At 50.5% G+C, this 14683-nt stretch overlaps 2 protein-coding genes across 31 annotated transcripts in view; one reads left to right on the top strand and one right to left on the bottom strand.

Annotated features, from left to right (window-relative positions):
• Positions 1-11823, top strand: part of Sptb (spectrin, beta, erythrocytic) — a 127195-nt gene extending 115372 nt beyond the window's left edge. For all 3 annotated transcript variants that reach the window (NM_001433972.1, XM_087553266.1, XM_087553267.1), the window contains 4 exon segments: positions 4459-4718; positions 8282-8455; positions 8755-8797; positions 8951-11823. In NM_001433972.1, coding sequence (NP_001420901.1) covers positions 4459-4718; positions 8282-8455; positions 8755-8797; positions 8951-9118 — 645 coding nt within the window. In that variant the 3' untranslated portion in view covers positions 9119-11823.
• A 1391-nt stretch (positions 11824-13214) lies between these two features.
• Plekhg3 (pleckstrin homology and RhoGEF domain containing G3) overlaps positions 13215-14683 on the bottom strand; it is a 42784-nt gene continuing 41315 nt past the window's right edge. For all 28 annotated transcript variants that reach the window (XM_087553241.1, XM_087553248.1, XM_087553251.1 and 25 more), the window contains 1 exon segment: positions 13215-14537. In XM_087553241.1, coding sequence (XP_087409367.1) covers positions 13804-14537 — 734 coding nt within the window. In that variant the 3' untranslated portion in view covers positions 13215-13803.

Genomic DNA, 14683 nt, shown 5'->3' with positions numbered 1-14683 from the left:
CTTTTCATAATTTCCCTCAATCAGCAACCAATTCCCTTCTCAGACATGGTGCCAGCAGCTGGTACACACATCTTCCTAGCAGATACCTGTTCTTATCTGTTTAACAAATCAGCAAATCAACCTCTACTTCGGGCAGTGTCTCCTCCTACTGCAGGCCTACCCTGCCTGCCTGACCCCAGAATTTCTTCCAGGTACTCCCACATTCTCTTCCAGGCTATCCTGAGCTCCTTGGGTGATGTCCTGTAATGACACCCCTCAATGGTGCAGAACCTGAGTGTTCCTGATGATCAAAGCCTTTTGGCTGAGTACATAGAAGTCACGGGGCTCTGACCACTTCCTCAGCCGAGTGACTATGCGAAGCCTGTCTGTGTCTAACATGCACCTCTGCGACTAAGCAACTATGAGCCCCAACCAGAGGCTACTCCTCCTGACACTTCTACCAGAGAGTCCTCTGCCTGACAGTGCAGTGGACCGCCTCCTCGGTCTGCTGCATGCTTCCAGGGAAAGTAAGGGAACTGCCACCTCTTCTTGTCCCTTCCCTAGTTTATTTAACCTTGGAACCTGTTTTTTCTTTTTCTTATTGTTGTTGTTGTTAAGACAGGATTTCTGTGTGTAGCCCTAGATGTCCTAGAACTTGTTCTGTAGACCAGGCTGGCCTCAAACTCACACAGATAAGTCTGCCTCTGCCTCCTGAGTACTGGGATTAAAGACCTGTGCCACCACCACCAGGCAAGACTTCTGTCCCAGATATCCACCCACATGATCATGTTGGATTGGTCATCGTTCAGCTAGCTGTTTGCTGGGAACTCTTTGGTTCATCTAACCTTGAAAGAGACAGTAACTCTTTCAGCAATACTGCAGGCCTCAGATTCATCCGTGGTAGATTTGGAGCTAGGCCCAGGCAGCCCAGGGAATGGCTGTGTCTTTGGTGAACCACTTGGCTTCTTTGACTTCCTGACCACCTGCATGCCTAGGCCTACCCTCAGGGACTTGTGTTGCCTCCCTTTCAAATTTGCAAGACCTTTTTGGGGCAGAGAAATAATGCTGTGGACTCTTGCCCTGAATCTGCTAACCTACTGTGTGATCCCAGATCCTCCCTGGACTTTCTGGAGCCCAATTTTCTAATCTCTGGTAGGACTGGCTGATTCGGTGGTTCCCAAGACCTCTTCACAGTCTCCAAAAGTCTAAGAATTGTCCTCTTGGCTCCCTTTGCAGGGACTCCATCTGTCCTTGCTACCTCCAGCCTTCTCTGGTGGGACCTACTTTCCTAATAAGGCCAACTCCATCTGCCTCCTCCTTGAGACACCAACTGCTGGTAAAAGGCCCTGGGGGACATTCCTTATCTCAACTGAATTCCAAAGACCTCTGCCCATGCCCATGCTTCTGACACAGTGTGCAGTGCTGACCTTAAACTAGGAGGCTGCTCTCTCTCTCTCACTTCCCTACTGTTCTGTGAACTTTGCTTTGTGAATCAGAACCCCCCTTTCTGCTTTGTTTCTGCCGACTGAGCATAGGTAAAGTCTTCTTGAGAGTCTTCACAAAGTTGTGAGATCTTTGTAAAACTCCTAACATGAGTTACCAGGATCTTCCCTTACAGAACATTTGTTGACCTCAGCCCTAGCTAGTGACTTCGAAGACACTTCGTGTTCCTTTTCAGTCTCTGTGAGCTTCATGATTGAGTCCAAGCTGCCCTGAAGGACTCTCCACATTCACCACAGTTCCCCTGTTCTGTCTGGAGCCTTGGGATATTCCTACTGAAACAGCAGAGGAAGTAGCAAGGGGGACCTTGCCTGCCAGCAAGCAGCTACGATTCCCCATGGAGGGTCACTGAGGCATCCTGAGAACCCCATGCTCTAGGGAAAAGAGTATTTGAGATGGTCATGCTGACTACACAGGCACTGGCCATACAGCTCAGAAGAGCCGGGAGACAGATGGGTTTGGCAGGATTAGGATCATAACAGCCAACATTACTATCTTACTCTGAATCATAGACTTCAAATCACCCAGCAAGTCACAGGTACCACCTTACAAGTAGATAGTATCAGGAAGGGTTACTGACTTGCTGGGTTCTCTGTTCTCAAGATGGAGGTCCAGAGATTTCATTCCAGGCCTGTCTGACCCAACATCTGGGCTTTGGGTGTTAGAAAGGGTACAGTGGGGCACAGTTCTATGGGGAAGGGGTGGGCTACTATGGAAGGGTTGTTTCTTTCCTTTTTCCATCCCCCTCTCTTCCAGAAGTTGGCTAGACTTCTTTGGGAGCTGAAGAAAAGACAAACTCTGGGAGCCTCTCCACCCTCTCCTGCATCCACCTCCCTCCCAGCAGATTTTCTGTGTGTCTCCCCAGTCCAGGAGGGAACTGAGGACTTCCAAAGCCAAAGCCCTCCACCGGCATCCTCATTTTTGGCTCCTCCCTCTAGGGTCTTGACCTTTGTGTGGGGTTGGAAGCAGGATGCACTGAAATCCACTCCAAAACCAAGACCAGAGAAGAAATCTTTGCAATTCCTGGAAAGCCCCGTGTTTCAAAGCTAACTTGTAACTCAGCCAAGTCTGCTTAGAACACCCTGGCTCCAGCCTAGGCTAGGTCTCTGCCTGGTATGCAGCAGCAAGAAGTCAGCCCTAGCTGAATGCATCTTGATTTTTAAAGGCCACTTTCTCAAAGAATTAAAGGCATAGGAAGCAAACGCAGAAGGGCAGAGGCTGGGAGAGGCGCAGTTGAAGGCAGGTTGTAAGCAGCTGGTGGCTTCCTGCCCTGCACCCGTGTGGCATCTTCTTCCAGACATCAGCTTCCTACTGGCTCATCTCTAGGAGGGGCATTGCGCTCACAGTTCTGCCCTCTGGACAGAGTTCCCTCTCCTGGGGGATAAGAAAGCACAGTACAGGCATCTCAGGGCCTTTGGAGCCTTGGGGACAATGCTTGCTCATGGCAGACACTCTTGAGATACAACCCTCAAAGGATTCTAAGGAATGAAAGTAGCATACAAGGCAGGCCTGCCCAATTCTAGAGTACATTCTCCTAATTACTTTGTATACCCACTGACTAGATAGATAGATAGATAGATAGATAGATAGATAGATAGATGGATGATAGGTGTACAGACGGATGGACAGACAGACAGATATAGATATATCATCCCAAAAGCCATTAATTTCTGAGCATCGTTTTTCTCATTAAATATAGAAATGTCTTGGTCAGTGATTTCCAAATGCTTCCAGCCAGGTTTCCTTCTCTTTGAATGAAATCTTACTGGGTCCCCAGTACTTGAGAGCTTGTTTATTGAACAGTACCTGGTGGGGACACACACAGCTCTCCTGTCTTCTGACCACTACCTTTGAACTTCACCCACTTGGCTTCTCATAGTGCCTCCTCCGGCAGAGCCCAGACATGGCAACTGTTGAAAGTACTCCGTTTCATCTTAAAGCTTCAGTTTTATGTTCAGTTGGGCTCAGACCCTCTGCTAAGCTCCCACTGAAAAGAACAGGGCCTGCCCTTTCCCAGTTACTCCATGCTCCTCCTCAATGTTCTGAGCATCCTGTATGCTTGTTGGGGATGCCTTCCCAACTCATCCCGAGGTTACCAGCTGTTAGCCACAGGGATGATACTCTAGCCCCATGGCCCAAGTGAAACCGCCTTCTTTGGTACCCACTTGGAAGACCCCTCCTATTGTTCTTGCCTCAAAGGGATATCCAGCTAGGAAATGGGGTGTCCCTTCTCTTTTCATCAGCCCCTAATACTGACAGCCAGGAGCCTCTTCCCTCCCTTGGCTTGGTCTGCAGGGAGCCCACACAGAGGTAAACAGCACAGCATTTCCACAAGACAAGCAACCAGTGATACCGGAATCCCACCCTATCTAACAACTTCCTACCAGGTAACAGGAGAGGGCTTGTCAGAACCTGAAGAGACTCAATTTGTTTTATATAGTCAGGGGATCACTTCTCAAGTTGTTGGCAAAGATATAGTTCAGTTAAAGATGAGGGAGACTTATGGCTTCCGTTACAATTTGAAGGTTACAGAAGAGTATTCGATCAACACCCTCATCCAGGTAGTTTGCAACACTGCTCCGTGCAGCAGGCCCTTCCTGCAAAGTATTTTCAGAGCCCCACAGTGTGTGTCTCAACGTTGAAAATATTTGGAGGAAGGAGGATTGGATTCTGGAGCAGGCTTTAGAGAGCTTGGCCATAGCCCTGAAAGTCCCTCTGGGTGTGTTCACCACCAGACCCCTTCATCTCCTTCTAACAACCCTCTTTTGCTAATTAAGATGAAGGTGGGGTTACCCAACGGTGGAGTCAGGGAAAATGGAGCCAGAGACCAGGGAATACATCCCAAGTTATAGGAGAGCCAGAGTGGGCCCAACAGCTTGTGGCAGAAGAGAACCAGGCTCAGGTGGAAAGGGCCAAAGAAAAGCTCTCCTTGGTCTGAAGCTTCATGAAGGCATGCTCCTCTCTTGTGACCCTGAGCAGGGGGAAGAAAGAGGGCCATGGCCTCAGGACCTGCAACCACCACCCCTGCCAGGACACCACAAGGATGAGCAGGAGAAATCCGTTGGGGATGAGAGGCCTGCCACAGAGCCCCTCTTTAAGGTCCTGGACACACCCCTGAGTGAGGGTGACGAACCCACAACGCTGCCAGCCCAGCGAGACCTCGGGCATACTGTGCAGATGGAGGGCTACTTGGGCAGAAAGCACGACCTAGAGGGGCCCAACAAGAAGGCCTCTAACAGGTGTGTGGGGGAAGGGCCACTGGGGAGGCCGAGCAGCTCCAGGGGTCACCCCACCAGCAGTGCTTTGATGACAGAGGTGTGCACTGGGGAGAGTGGTCCTGAGCCTTAGGCTATCCCGGTGTGTTTCTTAGCATGATGGGAGAAGCCCATCTTGATTTTGTTAAAATACTATGACGTCATCAGCATTACCCAAATCCCTCAAGTTATGTTCCCCATTTGTAAAAGGGAATGAGGGTAGAGCCAGATGTCATGGCACATCAGTCCAGCATTCAGGAGGCATATGCAGGCATCTCTCTGTGAGTTCGAGTCCAGCCTCGTCTACATAGTTCCAGGACAGCCAGAGCTACATAGTGAGACTCTGTCTCTACCTTTCCCCCTCAAAAAACAATAATAAAAGGAACGAGGTTAGATGACAGTAGCAGGTCTTTTCCGAATGGAAGCTGTGCCTGGTAAACAGCGAGTTCATGATGAGCGTGGGCCAGTTATCACAGGGGTGGGCAACAGGAAGCCTCAGCGCTGACATGGTCCTAACCAACCCTCGCTTTTAGCCATCCGGACTTCACTTACCTTGCTGTAAAGTGGGAGATGACATTAGTGACCTATATGCCTGCCTTCTGCAGGTCCCTTCCAGTGCTGATGAGAAGATAGCAGGTATCCTTCCATGTCACTGAGCGCTAGTCACGTGCTGCGCGTCTGGGGTCCCTGGGGCCCTTTCCTTTTAGCAGCATTATGGGGACTGGGCCAACGGCTTGTGGCAGAAGAGAAGTAGGCTCAGGTGGGGAGTGTCAAAAAAAAAAAAAAAATGGCCAGCACTGGGAAGCCAGTGTTACCTCTAAAGCTTCTGGCCTAGAGGGAGTCAACGAAGCGACTTCCAGTTTTAAAAGGGGACAACCATTCGAAGACAGTGGTCCTGAAGAGATTCACTATAAGTGCAGAGCCTCCAGGAAGGGGGCTAATTAGCTTCTACTAGGCATCTCCTGTGGGCTTGGCAATCTAGTAGGACTGGTCAGATATTTACAGCTGCAATGACTACTCACGTGTGCGCTCTCCAGATGGGGAAGCAGCACCTCAGAGGTTAAGTCACTTGCTCAAGGCAGGCCTGTACACCAAAGACCTTCAGAGCCACTGCCTTACTGCAAGAGGAAGGACCTGAGCTCAGTTAGGAAACCTGGGCTCTGTGAAAAGGGCGCTGCAAACGGTTCATTCAATCAAGTTCTCTGGTCAGATGGTGCTTCTCTCTATGCCCTCCTATCTCCTCGCCTGCCTTCAAAAGACATACAGACAGACAGATGGATGGACAGACGGACCGATGGACGAACAGACGGAGGAAGACGGGAAGGAGAAGAAAGCTGAGTGTTCCTTACCATAAAAATGCAGCAGCACACCTCCCATTGTCAGCACAGGAGCTTGGACACTGCTGTGTGCTCCGAACAAGGCCACCATGAGCTCGGGAACCCCAACAAAGACACTCTGAGCTCGGGAACCCCAGCAAGCCACCATGAGCTTGGGAGCTCAGTGTTCTCCAAACACAACCATAGAAATAAGCCTAGACTTGCAGAAATCTAGTCCGAGGGTTTTTGTTTGTTTCTTTTCTTTTTTTTTTTTTTAAATGATAGGACAGAGTTAAACATGTCTCTAATACCAACTTCAAGACAAGTTTAGGCTAAAACTTGAAACCCTGGCTCAAAAAACAAACACAAAATAACAGAAAAGAAGGTATACCACGTAAAATACACACACACACACACACACACACACACACACACACACACACACACACACACCCTCGTTCAATTCTGATGCATCTAATATGGAAAGGATAACAAAAGCTTGAAATTCTACTTCAAGCAACACATTCCAAGGTCACATCAGAATGGTAGCATTTGCCTAGCATGTGAAGGGCCCTGGGTTCAGTCCCCAGCACTGCAAAATTTAAATAACTAAACAAACAGTGGCCAGGGGTGTAACGCATAACTAAGACATTTGTCTAGCATGTTCGAGGCCCTGAGTTCTAACTCCAGCATCAAAAACAGGGAGCGACTCAACGTCATTTCCTATCACCTACATCAGATGGCTCACAACCACCTGTAACTCCACTCTGGGGATCTGATGCCCTCTTCTGGCCTCCAAGGGCACCTGCACTCATGAACACACACCACACTCAACAAACACAGGAGTGGCGCTTGCCTTTAAGGCAAAGGTAGTGTATCTCTGTGGGTTGAGGAAAGCCTGGTCTACACACTGAGTTCCATGCCAGTCTGTCTCAAAAAATAAAAAACCTAGAATTATTAGCAAAAATTTGTGCATAGGAATGTTCAAGCCAGAGGATGGGGGTATGGCTCAATAGCAGTGCACTTGCCTAGCATGGCTGTGGCCTCTGGTTCTATCCCGAACACCACCGAAAACCAAAGCAATTGCCCATTGTGATAAGGAGCATTCTCAGCAAATATAGCTTCTTAGGCACACACACACACACACACACACATACATATATATATATATATATATATATATATATATATATATATATACACACACACACACACACATATATATATATATATAGAGAGAGAGATCTCACATTATTATTAAATTATAATGTTTTCACTATCATAAGATCCACTAATGAGGGGTTGGGGATTTGGCTCAGTGGTAGAGCGCTTGCCTAGGAAGCGCAAGGTCCTGGGTTCAATCCCCAGCCCTGAAAAAAAGAAAAAAAAAAAAAGATCCACTAATGAGGTTATGAGGAAACACTTAAGGCATAATTTTATGCTCAGTATTAACCTGAATACAAAATGGAATACAGAAGGGTGGGCAGTGATAGATGTTCTGGACTTTGGGTTCAATTCCCAGTGAGTGTGTGAGGAGACTGAACGGTATACAATACAATCTAATTTTAGTTATCTCTGAGTGGGAAAATGGGAACAGAACTGAGACTAGGAGGACACACAATACATGGACAATGGTTAACTTCTGGTCGTGAAATCACATGTAGATGGTTTTTAATCTTCTCTTTTTTTTTTTTTAAAGATTTTTTTAACATTTATTTATTTATTTATTATGTATACATCATACAGCTTTCTGCCTGCATGTATGTCTGCAGGCCAGAAGAGGGCACCAGACCTGATTATAGATGGTTGTGAGCCACCATGTGGTTGCTGGGAATTGAACTCAGGACCTCTGGAAGAGCAGACAGTGCTCTTAACCTCTGAGCCATCTCTCCAGCCCTAATCTTCTCTTTTTTAAACAACAGACTCTGCTACTATTTATCCAGGTAAAAATAGTGCAACAGAAACAAGCAATTAATTAACTAATTAACTGGGAAAAATAACAGCAGCAGCACACACCTTTAATCCCAGCACTTGGAAGGCAGAGGCAGGCGGATCTCTGTAAGTTTGAGGCCAGCCTGGTCTATAGAGCGAGTTCCAGGTTAGCCAGAATGACATCGTAGCTCAAAAACAAAAACAACACAAAGATGCAAAAACAAGCAGCAAGGCTATGGGAGCTGGTTGTGCGGTGCTGCATCAGGACCACAGGTGACATGCCTGTCCGCGTTGTTGCAGGTCCTGGAACAACCTGTACTGTGTGCTCAGGAACAGCCAGCTGACCTTCTACAAGGACGCTAAGAACCTGGCCCTCGGGGTGCCCTACCATGGAGAGGAGCCCCTGGCCCTGAGGCACGCCATCTGTGAGATTGCTGTCAACTATAAGAAGAAGAAGCATGTGTTTAAGCTGAGGTGAGCTTTGCTGCCCGGCACATCTCCCTGAGCCCTGGGCCTTTTGAATCTTTATGCCAGTGGCTTGATTGAGCATTAATGGCCGGGTGGAGAAGCACTGGAGAGCAGCTCCCAGCTGGGGCTCTTCCTTGGGTGTTTTTAATTTAAAAGATTGATGGTCTTAGAGACTTTTAGCTTTCTTGGGTAGTCTGCTGCCCTAGCGGGGCACAAATACTAGGCTGTAGGATAGTGGCTAACTCTCTGCCCAGGTTAAGATTTCTGGAGATGGTACCATGACCCAAAACCCTCTGTCTTTCTAGGTTAAGCAACGGCAGTGAATGGCTTTTCCATGGCAAGGATGAGGTAAGCACAGGAAGTCTAACTCAGATAGACTACAACAGGGTTAATGGAAACCTGATGCTTGACCTCAGGGCTTCCTCAGAGAAACATACCCAGCCCTTCCTGGCCCTAGGAGGGCTATGTACCCCTAGACTCCTTGACCTTTCCACCCTACAGGAGGAGATGCTGTTGTGGCTACAGGGCATGAGCACGGCCATCAACGAGTCCCAGAGCATCCGTGTCAAGGCACAGAGTCTGCCCCTGCCTTCCCTGGCTGGTCCTGATGCCAGCGTAGGCAAGAAGGACAAGGAGAAGAGGTTTAGCTTCTTCCCCAAAAAGAAGTAGCAGCTGGGGGCCCCCATGGGCGGGGCCAGCCAGGCAGCACTGCAGTGTGCACTGGGACATGCAAGGACAAGGAGCCCATGGCCTCGACCTCTGCAGTGGCCAGTCCTCCTCCCGCCTGCCACTCACTGCCTGCAGCCTGCCTGCTCAAGTTGCTGGGCCAGCCCCAGGGCCCCACACTGCACTGCAATAGCTGCCTTGCCTGCCTGGCCTCCCTGGTCTTCCCAATGCCTGCCAACAGCCCTCCACCCCTCCTACCCCATGCAGCTGGCTGGGCTCCAGGGACTGGAGGTCCAGCTCCTTTGGGGCTGGAAAAGAGTGTAAGGCATATACTCTCCTCTTCCTGCCTACAGGCTGGGATGCCTGATGGGTTCCCTCCAGCACTGCCCACTACCACAGCAAATCCCCTTTGGGGTCACTGACCATAGTCAGCCAGGGAAAGGAAAATGAATATGATGATAGTTGCCCTGTTCCTTAGGGGCGGGAGGAAGGGCCTTCAGAACCAGCTCTGGGCAAGGGGCTGGTGGGGTACCAAGGGGACAATACGGATGTCAAGCTGTGAGTACTGCCAGTCTCCTCCCCGCTGGGCTCCTTCAGCAACAGGACTCTCTCCTCAGGGCTAGTACGTCCCTTCTTTCCTCTTCTCACACCCCTAAGAGTTTTGGTGAGTCCCGAGTGAATGAGCCTCCTCCTTCCAATGACACCCTTTAATCCTGGCATCAACAGTGTTAGGGCCAGAAGCCCTCACACCACTCTCTTGGAAACCCTGGTACCACTTAGGGTTCAGACCTCTGTCACAGGAGGGACAGACAGGTCCACACTTCTGAAGCCTCTGCCTATAGTGCAGCTCTTTCTCCCATTCCCAGTTGCAGCCAAACCAACAGCGCGTGGTGAGGGCTGGCGCCAGAGACAAGCTGCATACCCAGATCCTACAGTCAAGTATCTCAAAGCTACACGCCCTCCTATAATCCGCTGCCCTGGCAGCTAGCACCAGCCAGGCCAGTGGCTGGACACAGCTGTTTATTACCTAGGGGTGACAAATGTAGGCTTGTGACAGTTACCCCTGGAACATAGGGATGCGTGTTGAGGTTATTTTGTGAAGGTGTGGCTCTTCTTGGTTGGTTTCTGCAGACCTAGATTTTGGGGTCGCCTGGTATAGAGATCACCAAGCATCAAAAGGGGCTCTGCAGCCTGTCCCTGGGGTGCTTTCCCATGCCCGTGGAAGACTAAGACCACTGGTCCTACAGACATGCTCTGCTTCACAACTGGAAGCAACACAGCTTCAGCCCAACATGGCAGCTGGAGTTAGGTCCAAAAGATGGTTGAGGTGAGGGCAAGGGGCCTTTTCACCCAGGAGACCATCTGTGTTCCTAGGGCCCACAGCCAGTTTCTACTGCCTTCCCCATGGGTAAGGCTCAATGGTAGGCATACAGTTACTAGGCCTTCCCAGAATCCCTTACTGTTGACCAGGCAGGTATAGCTCAGAGATCAGTTGCACCCGGTGACCCCCCCAACATGACCTGAGTATGAACTCAACTCCAGTGGATGACAACCCCCTTCGCCAGTGGGGCCTGATTTCTTCATCTCCACAGCCGGTCTGAAACTTGGCCTCAGGGTATAGGACCCTGTAACTCTCTCCTACAGGGAACACAGTGGGCACCACTCATCAGCCTCTTTGTACAGCTGGAGAAACCAAAGCGGTAGACAGGGAGGCATCTGCACCCCTGACAATAAGAATGGCCTTGGTACACCGAAAGGCATGTCTATCTCTGGGACAGGAAGTGGGCTCCTCGATGAAGCATTAGGTGGCAAGCAACTCCCTCAGGCACTTTCCCTGGCCTAGTCTTTGGGGGACCAAAGGATGAGGGTCTACATTTCCCTTCTACATGTACCCAAGTAGCGCCTGAAGTGAGACTTTTCCAGTAACTCCACAGAGCCAAGACAGAAAAAAGGCTCTAGTGGAAGAGCTAGGATTTCACTGCAAAGGATTATTCAAGGGTAGTAAGCTACAAGTGACCTACCATCACAGCCAGATCCCCACACTTCTCACCAGTCACCCAGGCCCCAAGGCCCTCAACATACTGGACTGACTTCGCGGGAACTCTGTGCACTCCAGGGCCAGGCTCTCCTGATGCCCTGGCAAGGCTGGCTTTTCTCCTGGTATTTTCTACTTTGCAGTCTTCCCTGACAGTATTCCCAAAGTGGGTTAACACAGCTCCAGTCCACACCAGCATAACAGGCTTCCTCCCCGGGCGGTTGGAGGAAGCTCTCTGGGCACAGCCAGGCAGCTCTCCTTCCCTCCCCATTGCCTTTGTCCTGGGCCTGGGCAGGCAGGCTGAAGAGGTGCAGCGGTTCCTGGGACCCTCCCACCCCACCTCTACTGGTACTAACAGAAGTCTGTGTAGGCTCGGCTCCCTTCCCTTCCCCATCTTCTCCTTCCTGCCTACTGGAGGGCAACAGGTCCCCTAAGCTGGTTCTGGATCTCCTTCCTCCATCAACAAGATACCAGCAGGCTGCACAGCTTGGTCCCTTGGACAAGCAAGCTCAGGGAGGGCACAAGGTGAAATGAAGGTAGAGAAATGAAACCCCGTTGGGCAGAGATCATGCCATCTGGGGCTGGCTGGGCCTTGTCCTCCACCCGCTCAAATGTGCTTCCACCAACCAGAGGAATCCCATTTACTAGTTTTTCTAATAAATCAATAATACTCCGTGTTTGTTTCTGTTTATTTGACCAGCCTCTTGTCCCTTTAAACTTTGTCGTCATGTTCCTGAGAGTATCGTGGGATGCTGCTGCTGGTATCTAGGCCCTAGGTCCCACCAGGGGCCTTGAGGAAGCCTGCTCATTCATGAGTTCAATCAGCTCTAGGGCAAAGTTGTCTCCAAGCAATCTACTGTTCAGGCTGTTTACTGCTGGGAGCAGAAACCTGATGCTCTATCTGTCCTGGGATCCATTTTCAGGGGGGCAGTTTTGTTTGGTTCGGGTGGGACACAGGACTGCCAGGCTTCAGATAGAGAATTCTAATAGAAGCCAGTGAATGCAACTGTCCCTGTCCCTACACGTGGACTATGAGGCTCATCGGAAAGACATTAGCTACAACTGCCCAGGCGCCACCCCTGGGTGCCATCGTGCAGTTTGAGAAACAGTGACTCATCCAGCCTTCAATGTATAGAGGAGGAAAGAACACAGTTGGGTGACCCAGCTGGCTGGCAGCAAGGTTGGGACAAGACTTTGAGTCACCTATCCGATGCTTTTATGGCCACTATCAGGTGTCATATCCTGGGACAGGTCTGCTCAGAGAAACAGTAGCTGTCTTCACAGTGACTGACAGTGGCTGCAGAGGACAGACAGGACATGGGCTACTGCAGTCCTGCTCTGTTCCTGCCCAGGAGATCACCACTTGCCTGGTATCAGGGTGGGGTGGGGGCTGATGGTCCTATGTTCAGATCCAGTCCATCCTCCTAGGTTGGAAGATCCCCAGGTCTTGCTCCCTGCAGACCTGCAGGTACACCAGAGAGACTGACCTCTCCACCACCAAGGCCCTACAGTCCCCTCCTTTCTAGCCCCAGACAGAAGAAACCAGACAAAGTAAAGCTGGTCTTCCATGGAGAAAAGAGCCCACTCAGAAATGGGGCATTCCTAGCCCTTTGCAACCAGACACTTCTGTGGGTACTGTGAGAATAGGAACCATTTCTAATAAAATACACTTAACGCTTCACAACACTGCAGATCACTTAGGACATTGCCAAGCCTCAACCTTAGGACCCCTACTCCTGGGAACCAGAGAGGGAGAGATGAGTAAAAGGCCCTGGACACTAGAAACCCATTTATCTAAAGTGTTCCACTTGCCCCTGGTGGCTCCAGCTTTTTAGAACAACTTCGTCTTTAGGAAAAGAGCTAACAGCTCTCATGTGGGACTCTCCCCCCAGACAGGACTTTAGGCTGTGGGTGGACAGAGCAATGCAGAGAGGCAGACGTGGCAGAGAACAATGTCCCTCCTCACATGCCCCACCTGACCTGTGAACACCCTGATGTCTTCTGTTGGCTGTGCCTGGACATTGAGTGAGCATCCATGTCCCCAGGAAGGAGGCCACACACAGGTTGGTTGGTCACAGTGCTTATTGCACCATAGGTAAATAATGAAATGTGTATACATTAGCAAGAACCACAGGGCCAGCAAGACAGCCTGCCAGAGTACCTGAATTAGGTCCGTTACAGTCTTTACAAGACACACACACACTCACTCACACACACACACCACAGGATGGAAAGCAATAAATTATTGGCCTCATTCCTGCCTGGGTCCTATGACAAGGCAGTTAAAGGGCAAAGCCTGCCCAGACTGCTTCCTAGGTCTCGCCTTGGTTCTCAGCTGGGCAGTGGCCAGCCAGTAAGGGAAGCCAGGACAGTGCTTGCTCTCCCTGGGCAGAATAAGTTTAAATAAAATCGTTGGCTTCTTATCAGGGAAGTATTTACAGAAAAGATAAGTGGCTCATCTGGACCTAAGGAAAGTCATCATCATGGGACCTCCCCAGGGAAGGGAGGTGCCAGCATGGGTAGCAGGTGAGTTCACACGTTTCTCAAACCACTCTTCCAGAAGAATGGAGAACAGCCTGGTGTGCCAGGCCTGGGGGAAAGCACGGCAGGTCCTTTCCACCGCCACACGGCTGTTCTCTCCTTCAGGAGTCAGTCAACCCACAGAGTTCAAGGCCTGAAACTTCTCCCTCAGGTTTCTCACTCTACCCTGTTTGTTTGTGTCCGCTGAGTCCCTAGGACTGTCTTCTTTGGGCTGGTGCTCTGCAGACTCCTGGAAACCTTGGCCCTGTCCCTTCAAAACCACTGAGGAACTTGGTTCCTTCCCACTGTCTTCCTCCAGTCCCATGGTAGAGCTAGGATGGGACCCCTTCTCCATGATGATCACTCGCCGGTTGTTCTCTAGGGTAAGGTCTGCGGTGACATACAGGGCTTCACCTCCGTTCAGCTGGCTTTGGGGAGGAGACTCAGGAGGTGGAGGCTGGCTGGCCTCCCCATCTCCCTGGCGCCCATTGGTGTTCAGGCTGCAGCAGTAGTCCGCCTTGCCAGACACAGGAGGTTCTATAATGTTCTCAGGCAAGGAGCGGCTCCTGTTGACCAGCAGGCTACGGGGCCAGCTGCTCTCGGCCTGAGCAGTCTTGTCGTGGGAGGTATACTTGGAGCAGAGCTCTCGGACATCGGGCCAGTTGAAGGTCTCAGTGTCAAAGGGGCTGAGGGGGCTCCGAGCGGAGGACCGAGACCCAGGTGAGGTGGTTCTTGGGCTGACAGCAGAAGGGCTGAAGGAGAAACGGCGTGGAGAGGTCTCCACAGCAGAGGAAGACTTGGAGGTGCCAGGCTCCTGAGCCACCAGCTGCTCATAGCTGAGGAGGGATAGCACAGGCTTCCTCCTGGCTGGGAAGAAAGAGAGCAAGCTACATGAACCACTGAAGGAAGATTCGAGAGAGAAAGGGTGAAATGGGAACCGTCTGCTCTCTTCTTGGTTTGGAATGAGCCCCAAGGCCTGCTCTCCAAACTCCCTCTGCTCAACTGGAAGAGCT

This window comes from Rattus norvegicus, chromosome 6, assembly GCF_021556685.1.
Source record: "Rattus norvegicus strain SHRSP/BbbUtx chromosome 6, alternate assembly SHRSP_T2T, whole genome shotgun sequence".
Lineage (NCBI taxonomy): Eukaryota > Metazoa > Chordata > Mammalia > Rodentia > Muridae > Rattus > Rattus norvegicus.
The sequence above is the reverse complement of the archived record's forward strand: the minus strand, read 5'-3'. Positions and strand labels throughout refer to the sequence as shown.